This window comes from Cynara cardunculus (genome assembly GCF_001531365.2).
Source record: "Cynara cardunculus var. scolymus isolate 2C chromosome LG 5, CcrdV1, whole genome shotgun sequence".
Classification (NCBI taxonomy): Eukaryota; Viridiplantae; Streptophyta; class Magnoliopsida; order Asterales; family Asteraceae; genus Cynara; species Cynara cardunculus.
Genome location: NC_037532.1, coordinates 4,246,172 through 4,261,618, shown reverse-complemented (window position 1 = coordinate 4,261,618; position 15,447 = coordinate 4,246,172). Strand labels below are relative to the sequence as shown.

General features: G+C 37.0%; 3 protein-coding genes, 1 non-coding gene and 1 pseudogene across 7 annotated transcripts; 4 read left to right on the top strand and 1 right to left on the bottom strand.

Annotated features, from left to right (window-relative positions):
• The first annotated feature begins 573 nt into the window (after window positions 1–573).
• On the top strand, window positions 574–2,738 carry LOC112513141 (UDP-glycosyltransferase 87A1-like). Its single transcript, XM_025119301.1, has 2 exons — window positions 574–1,122; window positions 1,758–2,738. The coding sequence occupies exons 1-2, from the start codon at window positions 642–644 to the stop codon at window positions 2,651–2,653; spliced, it is 1,377 nt and encodes a 458-aa protein (XP_024975069.1). The 5' UTR covers window positions 574–641; the 3' UTR covers window positions 2,654–2,738.
• Window positions 2,739–5,187: 2,449 nt separating this feature from the next.
• Window positions 5,188–14,645, top strand: LOC112512447 (mitoferrin-like). 2 transcript variants are annotated; one of them, XM_025118415.1, is made up of 2 exons: window positions 5,188–6,056; window positions 14,589–14,645. In XM_025118415.1, exons 1-2 carry the CDS (start codon window positions 5,277–5,279, stop codon window positions 14,616–14,618), a joined length of 810 nt encoding a protein of 269 aa, XP_024974183.1. In that variant the 5' UTR covers window positions 5,188–5,276; the 3' UTR covers window positions 14,619–14,645. The 2 variants fall into 2 exon arrangements, with proteins under 2 accessions (XP_024974183.1, XP_024974181.1); XM_025118413.1 differs by lacking the exon at window positions 14,589–14,645 and adding an exon at window positions 9,239–9,731.
• Window positions 10,523–14,887, bottom strand: LOC112512448 (probable protein phosphatase 2C 26). Of its 3 annotated transcripts, none has more exons than XM_025118416.1 (11): window positions 14,679–14,867; window positions 14,432–14,483; window positions 14,280–14,359; window positions 13,745–13,826; window positions 13,097–13,167; window positions 12,919–12,998; window positions 12,712–12,809; window positions 11,410–11,533; window positions 11,238–11,320; window positions 11,100–11,148; window positions 10,523–10,675 (listed from the first exon to the last, which is right to left on the bottom strand). In XM_025118416.1, exons 1-11 carry the CDS (start codon window positions 14,813–14,815, stop codon window positions 10,623–10,625), a joined length of 909 nt encoding a protein of 302 aa, XP_024974184.1. In that variant the 5' UTR covers window positions 14,816–14,867; the 3' UTR covers window positions 10,523–10,622. The 3 variants fall into 3 exon arrangements, with proteins under 3 accessions (XP_024974184.1, XP_024974186.1, XP_024974185.1); XM_025118418.1 differs by having other exon boundaries at window positions 14,280–14,361; window positions 14,435–14,483; window positions 14,679–14,826; XM_025118417.1 differs by lacking the exons at window positions 10,523–10,675; window positions 11,100–11,148 and having other exon boundaries at window positions 11,238–11,315; window positions 14,679–14,887.
• A 115-nt stretch (window positions 14,888–15,002) lies between these two features.
• Window positions 15,003–15,073, top strand: TRNAG-GCC. The gene has a single exon. It is a non-coding gene; the product is annotated as a tRNA-Gly (tRNA).
• Window positions 15,074–15,083: 10 nt separating this feature from the next.
• Window positions 15,084–15,164, top strand: LOC112513876 (annotated as a pseudogene).
• The last annotated feature ends 283 nt before the right edge of the window (window positions 15,165–15,447 follow it).

The window sequence follows — 15,447 nt, the reverse complement described above, 5'->3', positions numbered from 1 at the left end:
ACAGGGGTTGAAAGTATAATTTTTTTTGTCGTTTAACCGGATCCGTAATTACAGACGTGAGTTTTATAGACGTTTAGCTATTTTAGTAAATTTAAACACAAACTGTTATTTTGATAAAAGGGCAAATTGCATGAAAAAATAACGTACTTGTACTTGATTCCTATTTTGGGTAACGTATTTTCAAAACTTTCATTTTGGTACCTAAGATGTAAAATTTTAAACATTTAAGTACCCGGGTAACCCAGTGAAGACTAATTTTAGACTAAAAAAAGACTAATTTTAGATTTAAAAAAATCCACGTTATTGATCAGGTCAACAAATAATACCGAGTTGGATACCATATCACTCGACACATCAGTATGATAATCGGTTAATAATTCAACCAGTTACCCGAGTACTTATATGGTTAAAACTTTACATCTTAGGTACCAAAATGAAAGTTTTAAAAGTATGTTACCCAAAATAAAAATCAAGTTAAAGTATATTACTTTTTCATGTAATAAATTCACTGACTTTTAATGAATAATATGATACGATGTAGTTTGGGAAAAAGGAGAGTCAAGTTGATAGAATCAAAATCCGCCACATATCCAACACCGCCCACTTACCAGTTACCACCCACCGCCCACATCAACTCTCCAATGGCGGACTCCATCAGCTGCCATGTGGTGGCTATACCATACCCCGGCAGAGGCCATATCAACCCCATGATCAACCTCTGTAAACTCATTGCTCTCGCCCGCCCTTCCGACTTCCTTATCACCGTCGTTGTCACCGAGGAATGGCTGGGATTCATCGCCTCCGACCCCAAACCAACTAGCATCCGATTTGCCACCATCCCTAACGTTATCCCGTCGGAGGTTAACCGGGGCTCTGACTTCGCTGGCTTCTACAAATCCACCCTCACAAAATTAGAGGATCCGGTTGAGCAGTTACTCCGCCGGATGGAAGTTCCGGCGACGGTGCTTATATACGATACTTACCTTATGTGGGTATTAAATCTCGGCAAACGGATGAATATTCCGGTGGCTTCGTTCTTCACAATGTCGGCGACTGTCTTCTCCATGTCTTATCATTACGATCTCCTCCTTCAAAACGGCCATGTCGGAGATAATTTCTCAGGTACTAATACGACGTGGTTTGTCACCACCGTTTGAAATTACACTACAATAAAATTGGGTTTATACCAAAAAATAAAGCGTACTATAATAAAGGTTTAGGGTTTTAACAAAAATTTTAGACGTTTTAATGAATTTTTTAGACGTTTTAACGAATTTTTTAAAACACTTTTAATACAAATCATCTTATTAGTTATTTTATAGGACGTGATAAACCTCTCTTTTTATTTGACTTTTTTTCTTTCTTTCAATAATGTCCTAAAATAGCTAATTTTCAATTATAAGGGTGATGTTTGATTGGTTTGAGCTATCAAGATGTTTCAAGTTCAAATCCAAGAAGAAATAAAAATTCTCTTGTGGTCACGGAGATTCAAATGCGATAGACTTCGGGCTATCTACAAAGCAGGTGGTCGTCCTGGATTAGTCGGCTCGCATAGCGAGTTGGATATCCAGGTTAATAAGAAAAAGCTTTATTTTTTGGTCATATAAAATTAAGTTTTATAAAACGGTTTATTAATTATTAGGACACTTTGGAATTTTTTACTCCTAAACCAACTTTGTTATAGTGTACCCGATTTGTCTTTTTCAATTTCTTGGAGATCCATGATACAATGTGAAGCTTGATTCGAAATTGTGCAGAAAAAGTGGAGGAAGAGATAGATTACCTACCCGGAATCCCTCCGATACGGGTGCTTGATCTTTTGACATGCTTCAATGGCAAGGGGAAAGAAGTTTTTCCGATAGCTCTGCAAGCCATTTTAATGGCGGCTAAAGCTCGGTTTCTTCTTTTCGTGTCGGTTTACGAGCTGGAAGCCAAAGTGCTCGATGCCTTAAAATCAGAGCTTTTATTACCTGTATATGCTATTGGGCCATCGATACCATACTTTGATGTTGAAAAGGACGAAAATACCTCTGTCTGGAAAAAAGACGAAAATACCCCTGACTATCTGGAATGGTTAAACCGACAACCCGAGGCTTCTGTGTTGTACATCTCACAAGGGAGTTTTCTCTCGGTCTCAAATGCCCAATTGGAAGAAATCATCACGGGTGTACATGAGAGCGGTGTACGATACATGTGGATTGCACGTGGCGAGACGTCTCGGTTTAAACACAAAAATGACGAAAAAGGGATTGTTATACCTTGGTGTGAGCAATTACGAGTGTTGTGCCATAGTTCCGTAGGGGCATTTTGGTCACATTGCGGGTGGAATTCGACCAAAGAAGGTGCTTATTCAGGGGTGCCAATGCTCACATTTCCCTTATTTTGGGATCAAGTTCCAAATAGTAAGATGATCGTTCAAGATTGGAAAATGGGAAAGAGGGTGAGTGACTACGAGGGTAGTTTGGTCACTCGAGAAGAAATCGCGAAACTCGTAAAGAGTTTCATGGATCATGAAAGCGAAGAAGGAAAAGAGATGCGTAAAAGGGCAAGAGAAGTTCAGAAGATATGTCGACAAGCAACCAATGAAGGAGGGTCAGCTAAAAAAGATATCGACTCATTTATCAGTGACATGTTAAATAGTCGAAATAACTGATTGATGTATGTTATCAATGTACTTGACGATAATATGTTAACACATAAACGTTAATGATTAAATGTGTTATCGAATCAACTATGCTTTTGGTGTCTGAGATTGAACATGATATGACAAAAATAGAACCCTCTGTTTCACCGTTCACGTTTGACTCGACATGTAACATAGACTGAGTGGGATCTTATGGGACAAGAAAACCCTTTTTTTTTTTTTTTTTTTTGCCAATGATGACGAATTAGGTTTTTTAAGTAATCTTATTAAATATTGTTTCAAGCTAAATGCTAATTGTTTCCTAGATACAGTGGTTGATCTTGTAAAACTCTTCGATTTCAAGGCGAAAGAAATCATGCCTCAATCTTTTAAAGTCATTTCAGTGGCGACTAAAGCCCGACTTTCTTTTTCTTGGGTTGGTTTACAATTTCGAAGGCCAAGTTACCGATGTCTTATAATCAGAGCAAAATTGATGGAAGACGGAAACGAGATGAAACCGGATATTTGAAAATCTCTCAAAATCAAAAAATTATTATTTCAATTGAGATATATACTATCCTAATTAGAATCTTGTATATATGGAAAATAATCATAACTTATTATTTTTGAAATGATAGAATTCTTGCAAAACAAGTAAAATTAAGATTATGGCACTTTGTTTTTAGTTTGGGTTAGTGATGGCCAAAAACCATTCCCGGGCCAGGTCTGACTGGGACTAAATCGGTCCCGCATTGGAACAATGATGCTCATAACCGGTCTCGGGCCGGGCGGGGCTAGACCTTGTTTTTGGATGAAAACCATAACCGGTCCTTAACCGACGGTTCCAAACCAGTCCCAATCGGTCCTGGGCCCAGCTGGTCCTAAGTCGGTCCCGGTCTTGGTCCTTCGCCGATCCCAGATCGGACCGGGCCCATTTGACCATCTCTAATTTGGGTTTCTTTCTAGTCCATTTTCTTTTTTTTGTTGGGCCAACAAGACACTGCTTCAAATTGAAGCCCAATTAGAATTCTAGCAAAACCACTTGAATAACCCTAAGAACTTGGAGCCTAATTTGAATTCTAGTGAAACCATTTAAATAACCCTAAAAACTTGGATCCCAACTTAAGCACACAAGACAATTATGGTGACTTTGAATCCAACTTGAACTATTTGAAATTTTACCAAAATACCCATCTCAAGCTAAACAACTTGAAAATTTATTGAAATGTGACCCTAAGTTTTCTATCCATCTCAATCGTCCAATTACGATACACTAGAGCAATACCTGATGAAACATATCTGTTTAAACATGAAATTATAGCTGATTATAGTTTAGTGTCACCTATTAAAAGTGGTTGGCTCATAGTTCCAAGTGGACATTTTCGTCACATTGTAGGTGGGACTAACTTGGAACCCATATCTTATATTACGTCAATGTTCTATCGGACAAATGCCACTTAGATTCCAGACATTGTTGTTTGTTACAGTTTACACTTTCAACAACTGTTGGTTACAGTTTTCAAGAAGAGTCTTTCCCATCTCTCCTGAGTCTTGGTCAATAGGTACTTAAATTTTAAACAGTAAATTTCGTACTTTTATAATAAATCACCGTTATACTTGTTAAAAATACAAAAAAGGCACTAAAATATATCTTACCAAGTAATATCAATAAATTTCAAGAATTATTTTGTAATTAAATCATAAACATAACCCTTACATTTTAAAATACATAATAAATAATTTGTATCGTTAATATGATTAGAAAAATACTTACTCATCAGAATAAAAAACGTAGTCTCTTTAAAAATAGCTAGCTATATATATATATGTGCGATGTAGTGGAATATACTATTTTTTATAAACCGTGAATAAAATTAATGCAGTTTCTCATTAAACTAATTTTTTTGAAGAACTAGTAAAATAAAATCTGAAAAAAATATATCGATGTTGATGTCAAATTAAAGATTAAAAAAATGTAGTTTTTTTGGAATAATTTTTTTAATACAAATTTTATTATATTTAAATGTTATAAATTAAAAAAAATAAATATGTACCTTATTATAGTTTAAATTAATTAAGTATTTTTTTAAGATAAAGCATTTTAGACTTAATGATTATCATGTTTAGAGTTTAAAAATTTATATTTATACATAAATAATTTGTAAATTTGAGATTTAACGAATTACACATTATTAAATTATATATATAATGTTTAATAAATTGTTTTTAGAACTTTTGTTTAAATTGTATATAATATAAAAAAGTGTTTAGTTAAAGGTATTAAATAATAATTAATAAAAATAAAAATAATTTTTTTTTGATTTTGTATAATATAATATATAAGTATCTAAAAACCCAAATTTTCATTCAAAATATGCTAAAAACCCTTATATTTAACAAATCTTAAAAAAAAGAAAATAGAAAATTAAAGTACGATGATGAAATTGGAGATAAATAAAGGACCAAAACTTGAAGATAGAAATAGTTTAGGGACCATTTGTGTAATTACTCATGCCCCTCTCTACGAGTTTGTGGGAGATATCAGATATCTCGAATCGGAAAAAACCATGTCAAAACCCTAATTTAAGGTTTTTGTCCGAAAATTCCCTTATTATTTGTGTTATAATTTCGATTTTCTTTCTTATTCTTTTCGATGGCGACGACGGAAGCAGCGAAATTCAAGAAATCTGATCTTATACCGATCCCACAACCACCAGATTATCACCCGGAAATCACCGTTTCGCCGGCGCACGATGGCCTTCACTTTTGGCAGTTTATGATCGCTGGGTCCATCGCCGGCATGGTGGAACACATGGCCATGTTCCCAATTGACACAATTAAAACCCGTATGCAAGTATTAGGATCATGCCCGATTAAATCTGTGGGGCTCCGACAAGCTCTCCAGTCGATACTCAAGTCGGATGGTCCCGCCGGCCTTTACCGTGGAATCGGAGCGATGGGACTTGGTGCAGGTCCGGCACACGCTGTTTATTTTTCTGTATACGAGATGTGTAAAGAGGCGTTTTCGAGGCAACACCCTAATAATCCGGTGGCCCATGCGGCGGCGGGGGTTTTCGCGACGGTGGCAAGTGATGCGGTGTTTACTCCGATGGATATGGTGAAGCAGAGGTTGCAGTTAGGTAGCGGAAGTCCGTATAAGGGTGTTTTCGATTGTGTGAGAACGGTTTTGAAAGAAGAAGGTTTTGGGGCTTTTTATGCTTCGTATCGGACCACGATTTTGATGAATGCGCCTTTCACGGCGGTACACTTTGCTACCTATGAGGCGGCGAAGAGGGGGTTATTGGGAGTTTCGCCGGACATCGCCGGCGATGAACGGTTGGTGGTTCATGCTACGGCCGGAGCAGCGGCAGGGGCATTGGCTGCTGCCGTGACTACTCCACTTGATGTTGTGAAAACTCAACTGCAGTGTCAGGTATTTCAAATTCATCTTTCTTCGAAAGAAACAGCATTCTGTTAATTGTTCCATTGGTTATTCAAGAACGAAAATCTGTTTTAGGGAAGAACATTTATGTTTATGAAAGCTCAATTCTTTACAATCTCAGTGCTGATATCATTATGAAATTCTGTTTTAGGGATATTTAGTGCTGATATCATCATCATAATGTGTTCTTCACAATATTTAGGTCGTACCCTTCATTGATCGATTATAATTTGATGTAGTTTTAGTGCTGATATCATCATCAAAATGTGTAATTGATGCCTTCATGGTTTTTGAAGAGTAAATTGTCTCATGAATGTTGGATTGGTCACTAGAGGATGAGTAAATATTTGTTAATCAATTTGAACAGGCACTAGGTCTAGAAAATAAGTGGGGCTAACGCAGGGCAAATACCAAACCAAACGACCCCAGTAAATCCCATTTGGAGGTGGGGTTTGGGGAGGGTAAGATGTATGCTGACATGACCTCTGCTTTTAAGAGAAGTTAACTAGTAAGAAAAAAAAAAGTTTAACTGTTGCATGTTTTTGGAAGGTTATACATTTATCAATATCTCTTAGTCCAATTCCTAATATCACCTTGCGAAAGCTTGGGAACATTGTAAATGTCAAGCATTTTCCATCCATAAGTTGATAGTGACTACATATTTTTCTTGTGCTTCATTCACCACCTGCTAATCTTTATTCCTTCTACTTGTTTGTTCACACTCTTGCACAAGCGGGGGTCTTCACAGAAACAACTACTTTACTCTTTGGGGTACAAGCCAAGTCTGCATACATCTCACCCTTTCCAGACCCTTCTTTCGAATGGTATTTACTGTGTCCATTTGGTTTGGTTTGGTTTGGTTTAAGTTCATAGTGACAAAAGTGAATGCCACACCCTCATATGGGTCTGGCACTTGTCTGAATGTTAAGCTATAGTTTGTGCTTCAAAATCTTCTTATGAGTAACTCGAGTAGAAAATAAACTCTTCTGGGTTCATAGAGAAGAAGTTAAAAGATTTGTAACTTAAGGCATAGAAGCAACAAGAAGGTGAAACTCTAGGCAAATTCGCTAGTTCTGATGAGCTAGCTTTGGCTCAGAGACATCAAGTAGCTGGTTATGTCTTGAAACAGGCCCATTGATATTATAAATGGAAGATTCACCTCTTGTTCGTTTTTACTGGAAAACCTACCTATTCTTCTAGTATATTGTAAGAATATGTGTAACCACCAGATTTCCTCTCCCAAAAATCCTTTGAGGAGAGAAGGGAGGTTTCAAAATATACGAGGAGAAATGGTCCAAGTCGTGGGATTCTAACACGCCCCCTCCAATGGAGGCTAGATGGACACAGATTGTCCCATAGTGTCGAAAATGGGCTAGATGAGTAAAAAAGATGTTGTCTCAGGGTGTGGAGTCCCTAAAGTGGTAGACTTTGGCTCTGATACCATGTGAGAATACCCTCCAAAAGATTCATAGACAGGTTAGGAAGGATCTAAGTAAGCTAACAGGAAAGACTTTTGATTATGTTATTTGATTAATATGCATGATGAACACCAAGATCCTCCCCTGCTGATGTGAGGAGAAGGATGTTAGGTCCAATGATCAAATAAATGTGAAATAAAAACCTCGATGAAGGATAATTGGAACTTTGTTATGGTTCGTTTGGTCTATGTTAAAACCATATTAGAGTGTTATCCGGCTGAGTTTTGTGGATCAGTGTTTTGTTAGTTTACTTGGTGAAACTTGGCTAATTTTTCGTAGATGTTGGAAGAGATTTAACGGAACCCTTTGTTTTTGTTTCTTGTTTTCATAATCAATCAGTTGCAATCTGCACATAGGTTCGCTGTTTGAGCTATATTTCCTGAAAAGGTTGTATCCAACAAAAAAAGATCTTTTCAGGATCTTATTTGCATCACATATCTTGTGCCGAGGACCTGAAGAGTGGCTTGGTATTTTTTATTTACTTTGTAGCAATAATCTTCGGTGCCGCTCTACTCTTTTGGGGTAGATATGGTCTGTGTATATCTTACCCTTCCCAAACCCCACCTTCAATGAGTTCAGACATAGGTATGTGAGCTTGTTTGCGGTTTCAGAAAAGAAAAATTAGTATCCAACATTATTTCATGAGTTTCTAAGCATCTATTTGGGCTCTGTGAATCCGGTGGCTTCAGATGTTGAAACTCAGACGGGATTATAGAATCAGAACTCGTTTTACCCTTGTTCTTCACTCTTCTTCGATTGCTTTTGGTTTTATTTCAGAAATGTGACAATTGATTTGAGATCGTTCTTTGTTTTTCTGTGAATCCAACTATTATTATCAGTTTCTTGTAATTGTATATTTCCTTAAAAGTTGTGTTGATCTGTATGAATCATAATGAGCTGGTGCACTCTCTCTAGAGTCTAGCCCTTAGTGTTATCAACAGGTTAAATAACAAATCCATAAGGTTTAGCATCAACAAATGCCAAATTAAAGGGGTTGTTTGGTTGGTTTTCTATTAGATCTTGTATGGATAAGGCTGTCTGTGTGGATTAATCTGTTTATATAGCTTTGGAAGGTTTTTGTTTGGAAGGTTTTTTCATAGATGAAAGGAGCGTGTTTTTTATTTGGGAGGGGCAGATTTGGGAAAAAACTTGGTTTTTTGCATAAAGCTCTCCCCTAGAAGCTTACTGAATGAGCCATTTTCTATCCATTAAGCCACTATCAAACAGTCATTATAGCTGACTGAATAAGTTGCGAGTCCCATTAAGCTGCTAGCAAACATGACATAAATGTCCTATTTAAAAATGTTACAATAAGTTGACAGGACACTTAGAACACTTTTGAAATAAAACGTTATATGACATCATCTGAAAACATGTCCTATATAAACAATAGTCCTATAAAAGGATCTTGTTCATGGAACACTTTTGACTATAAAAAAAAGCTAATAGGATACTTTATTTCAAAAGTGTAAATACGTCCTAACATCCTATTGTAACACCCTTATATAGGATGCAGTATTGCTGGTCATATAATCTCAAGTTTTATAAAACAATCTATTAGGACATTTAGACATATTTGATGTCCTATAAAGCCGATTTTGTTGTAGTGAAATACAACATTTATCGCTGGTATATCTTTATTTAATATTTTCTTTTATGAGTTGAAATTTGACAATGGGTCGATTTCCAATGCAGGGTGTGTGCGGATGTGATCGATACGTGAACGGTTCTATTAGGGATGTTTTACGAACAATTGTGAAAAAAGATGGATACAGGGGGCTTTTAAGAGGATGGATGCCACGAATGATGTTTCATGCTCCAGCTGCTGCCATCTGCTGGTCGACTTACGAAGCTGGAAAGTCGTTTTTTCAAGAGTTAAATAGCGACGACAGAAGTAGCAGGATGACTTAAGATAGTTACAAAACAGAAACCGACAATTCAGTTTTTTCCTCGTGTTCTTGTATTGAGGATAGCTGTCACGTAGAAAGAAAAGATAAAGAGTTTTCCAAGCCGAGACCCACATACTTCCATTCCAAGGCGTTATGTATTTATTGCGGAGCTCTAAAATCGTTAGTCGATTTGTTGACGATCGACGAGACGGAGGCCGGGCTTGGTTGGTATAATTGTTTATGGCATGCTTGTGAGATTAGCAGCTGTATCTGTTGTTTATTGGGTTCAAAATTATTTATCATCGAGTTTGCAGATTTATGGGTAGGAATTTTTCCATCATTACGATTATTGCTAAATATGGTAATGGTGAGTGAAGCGCTATCACACGAGACTGCTCTGATACCACTTTTTGGTTGATTGTTGAAATAACAGTTTCATTTTAGACATGATTTAAAAAACCAGCCAAATACGATTATTGGGTTGGATTCTTGTGCTGTTTTTGTGTGACCAGATGTAAAGGCACAAAAACACATTGATTGTTTACATCAAAAACACTATGAAGGTTTGTTTTTGTACCTTTATAATGTCTTTGTTGTGAAATTTCAATGTTTTTTTGTATTTCACAGTGTGTATCTTTAATTAATCTGGATATCCAAACTCGTTATGCGAGCAAACTAATCTCAGGACGACCACCTGCTTTGCGGATAGCCTGGAGTTGCATTTGAACCTTTGTAACCACAAGGGAATTTTTATTTTCTTTGGATTTGAACCTGAGACCTTCAGGTACTTTTGAAGGCACCACCCTTGTGGTTATTTCACAATGTTTTATTGTAAAGGTTTGGTATTTTTTTTTGTGGTTTTTCAGTATATAATATTTATTAACCTGTAATACTCAAGCCAGAGGTGTTCACAAAAACATCAGTTAGAAGAAATATCGGCATACATCATACCTCTCCTAGACCCTACTCAGAGCGGGACTTGCTCTGTATATCACAGGTTAGGATCCATTTGTTTTTTTCCCAAAACCCTTGCTGATGTAAAGAGGAGTTTGTGTAAGGCATACTAAACTTACAAAGACACATTTGTTACAAGTTGTAATGATTATCCATTACAAAAATCTCCAAAATTTACAATCAAATATATATAGTGAATAAATCTGAATTCAGCCAAAAAATATGAACATATATAATCAATTGCTGACCACTTCTCCAACAATTACAGTTATATCATCCATCTTTCCACCTGCACATGAACATAACAGTTGATCCTTATGGCTCGTTCACACCAAACCAAACGAAACCAGTATATCCTGGGGAGGGTAAGATGTATGCAGACTTGAACTCTACCCTTAGAGTAGAGGAACTGTTTATGTGAAAACCCATCAGTAAGACTACACCAAACCAAACGAGGCCCAGTATTTCCCACCTGGAGGTGGGGTTCGGGGAGGGTAAAATGTATGTAAACCTGATCTCTACACTCAAAGAGTAGAGCAACTGTTTATGTGAAAACCCTTCGGTAAAACTATATACCAAAACAAAAGAACCCAATATATTCCACCTGGAGGTGGGGTTCGGGGAGGATAAAATGTATGCAGACCTAACCTCTACTCTCAAATAGTAGAGCAGATAAAACTATATAAAGAGGTACTAAATTTCGTTGGTCATGCCTGTTAGCTTTTGTCCCAAGACTTTTTTCCACCACGGAACATCAAACCCCTGAGCAAGAAATAGAAGTGCACAAGTTATTTATTGCCTCTGCCTACGGACTCGACATGAACCTGATAGTAACGGGAAGAAACACTTACTCGTGTTCTGGCTTCAATCGAATATGGGGAATCGAAGTAGAAGTCCACGGAATGCTTGTAAGCAAGATCAGCCAATACCTTTGCTAGCATTGAAACCAAAGCTTATTCATGGAACTTGAAGCTGAGTGGCTGCTTCTAAACATCTGATAAAGAAGTTTCTAGAAATAGTTACCGGTCTCCATGACATCGTTATGTTTGGCTATCGTTGATAGGATTTCATGATCGAACACGTTATCAAAAAGCCCATCTGAACCCATAACGATGATATCTCCCTTCATTGTATCAATACTGGTAACCTGTGGTTGTGTATAGATAATGTAAGAAATACGAATATATAAAAATGATTTTCTAGCTCCTTCAGGGAAAATGTCGGTACTAAAGTAGGGGGACCTTCTTTTGAGAACTCTCTAAATCGTGAGATCTTTGAGAAACAGTGCATCATGTGCTATTTCATATGATATTTTTTTTTTCATTTATGGCTAGAATTTAATGTAGTGATTAACATATATTTGTTTCATAATGTGTTTGTTTCACATGTACTCGGCTCACAAGGTGGACCTTTTTAGCGTATTTGTGAAACAAAAATTACACGTAAAAAAGTTTCACATCGTGAGCCGAATATATATGAAACAAACACGTCGTGAAACAAATATATGTTGTACTATACTTAGATGGAAAACAATCAAGTGAAACAAAACCTTCAAGTAGAAGTTCTCACAGATCTCACAAATTTTGGAGTTCTCAATATATATAGGATCATGTTCATGTGAGAACCACAAAAAATTTGAAACTGGATAACTCGTATGTTAATTGATGCATATATACTATCAAAATATGTCTTCCGTCAATGAATATATTCATCAATACATATCTACTATATATGCAAGTATACATTGATGCATATACCCACTAAAATTCATTACTATATATGCATCAATGAATGTCAAGGTTCTCCGATTCTCAATTTCTTTTTGGTTCTCACATGAAACCACCCTTGGGGGAGGATCAAACGAGAATGCTAACTATTAAAGAGAATACAGAAACAGTCAAATCACATATGATTTTACATTAATGGTCAAAAAAGGTGTGTGCGCGACTTTGGCCGCGACTTCAGGTTGCAGGGCAAAGTCGTGTCAATCACATGTGATTTTGTACGTGATATTAGTGTAAAATCACATGTAACTCGGCCGTTTGCTTATGCTCTTAGATATGTTTGTTCTCGTTTGAACCCGTCTCTCTCTCTCTCTCTATATATATATATATATATATATATGTATATGGTTTGACATCCTCCTTCTTTGAGCTAGCTTTTGGGAGTGAGTTCTACCCAAGCCCATTTATCGTGGTCTCAGAGCGGACTCATATAGCCATTTGCAGATTGCAATACAAGAAATTCTTACAGCAGGCATATAAGGCGAGAGGATTTTGGTCGCACAAGTAATTTACATGTTGGTAGATCTATGAACCTTCTTACCGTGGCATCTAGATACGTCTGGCTGACCGCTTCTGAGCTCAACTGATATGGACAATCGAAATAATGCTCTTGCGGAAACGTGGAAAAGATTATTTGACCTAAAAGCTCGAGATTTATAGGAACACTATAAGTAAATAAAGAACATCGATAGAAGGAGGATATTTAATGGTATTTAAGGTTAAACGGCATGTTGAAATCTTGTATGACCTTTGCGAATAACTCGAAGTCCACAATCCCCAACATTGGCAACCTTCAGAATCCCGTCATTGTCTAGCATGGATATGATTCTACGAGGCCGAAAGCATTAATGTAAATATTGGAAGCAGAATTAAATGTGCACGCACTAAGTGATACGGGATCGGTTGAAATACATGTCAAAACATACACAGTAGCTGAACCTGTGGAAGAGGTGGCAGCATGTGCTTTTCTAACAAGAATCCGAGGATCGTAGTTAACCTGTAACGAAACCAAATAACCTAACCAAACCAAATAAACCCAATATATCCCACCCGAAGGTGCGGTCTGGAGAGGGTGAGATGTACGCAACCTGACTTCCACCCAAAGAGTAGAGCGTGTTAGCAGGAATGTTCTAGAAAGGGATCCAACTTGGTCCCAAGACTATTCTTAATTGTAGATTCTTTTGATGATCATATTTCCAAAATTATCTTGTATTTGTAATTATATATACATGGTCAATATGCCTTAAGAAGGTATATTGACCATGTAAATATAATTACAAATACAAGATAATTACAAAAATCTACATCTAAGGACAGTCTTAATTGGGGATCAAGTTGGATTCCATTCTAGAATATTCCTGCTAACAGAGCGGCTGTCTCCGTGAAGACCTCCGACTAGTGCATAGTATAGAAAAATAAGAGATTTACTTGCAGGAAAGCACATAAGAGAAACATTCGAGAAAAAAGAAGTTGAAGACAATAAACGCAGTGCTAAAATTTGAAAAAACGAGTTAGAAATAAGCAACCAAAGACGAAGCTTTTCTCAAATAAAGGGTGAGAGAGAGGATAGGTACCTCCTCATCCTCAACTAAAGACGAAGCTTTTCTCATTAGTTCTCGAGAGAATTGTGCAGGATCGACATCCTTTTCTGCCCACCTACAGATCATGGATATGCAGTTTAGGACGATATTCACAAATCAAACATAATCTTTTTTTAATTCCCAGTTGTATGTCCACATTTGCTTGGTTTTTGTATAGTGACCGTCTACATGGTATCAGAGCCAATGTCTACCACTCTAGAGACTCGATACTTTGGACAACCTGTACTCGTCTAGGTCCCTCTCGACACTCTGGCACAATCTGTGCAGTCTAGCCTCTGTTGAAGGGGGTGTGTTAGAGTCCACATCAGCTAGACTTGGACCATTTCTCCTTAATATAGGTTGGAACCTCCATTCTCTCCTTGATGGATTTTTCTAAGAGTAATTTGATAGGGTTCCACGTATTCTCAGAATGACAAATCTTATCAGTATTTTGGGTGATGTTGCTATCTGGAATTTTAAGAAGAAATAAGCGTCCACTTAACACATCAAAAGAAACAACAAAATCTACCCAGAAACACCATCTGCAACAGCAATAACTCCCCCGTTGTAACTGCTCACAAAAAAAGCATCTTCCCCACCTTTGGCAGCCTACAAAGAAATTGATGAAGAAAGGTTGATCCGACGGCTAAGAAACTTTGTATGTACAGTAAGCGAACGTACCTTTTTGGGGTGTGGAATGAGTTGAGTTCCAACACGAATACACAACTCAGGCCTACAAGACAACAAACAATCAGAAGCCTTTCGGAAACATCATCCAACGCGCATAATCTGCTACAGATTATCAACACTAACGTTACAACGAAACTTGCATAATCAGGAATTGATGGAGCAGACGCCATTGAAATAACTGAGCCCTTGAAAAACTGAGAATTCGTACGAACTCAATCGAAAAGTAAGATTGAATCACCTGACAACCGGATTGAATGGTGGAGAAGAACAACGAATGGAGCTCATCATTCTGTTCCTCGGAATTTGATTCGCGATTTCAAAGGAAGATAAGAATTGATGGTGATGACGACAACAAGAAACCAGCGTGACCGCCATTTCCCGACTCCGACCACCGTTGCTCAGCACCTCGTATTTCACACACTAAAGGGTGGGGCGTTCGTTGGGCCTGCGGGTTTGATTGATATTTTGCCACGTCACCGTTATATATATATATATCTCGAGTGTTGGATGATGAGATGTCCTATTTCATTATATATATAACATAGAGTGAATTAAGCATGAAGCACCAGTGGTCTAGTGGTAGAATAGTACCCTGCCACGGTACAGACCCGGGTTCGATTCCCGGCTGGTGCATCCTATGGATTTGCGATGAGGACTCCTGCGCTCATGTGATGCTGGGTCATCACAGTCGTTCGATCTTTCGAATCACAGCGCATCTGAGCATTCCATTTTTATACATTAATTGATTTTTGTTTACAACAGAATTTTATAAATGAAAAAACTAATTGATGATTGATAAATCAACTGATGAATAAATCATATTTGATTTAAAACTAGCTGACAAAAATATAAAATGACTAAAAAATATCTTCAAAACTTAGTCAATTACAATATGTTGTAATATAATTAAAACAAATACTTAATAATATAATATATTAATACAAATAAGATGGTAAAAAAAATTATAATAATATAATATGTTAATTAAAAAAAATTAAATTGATTAT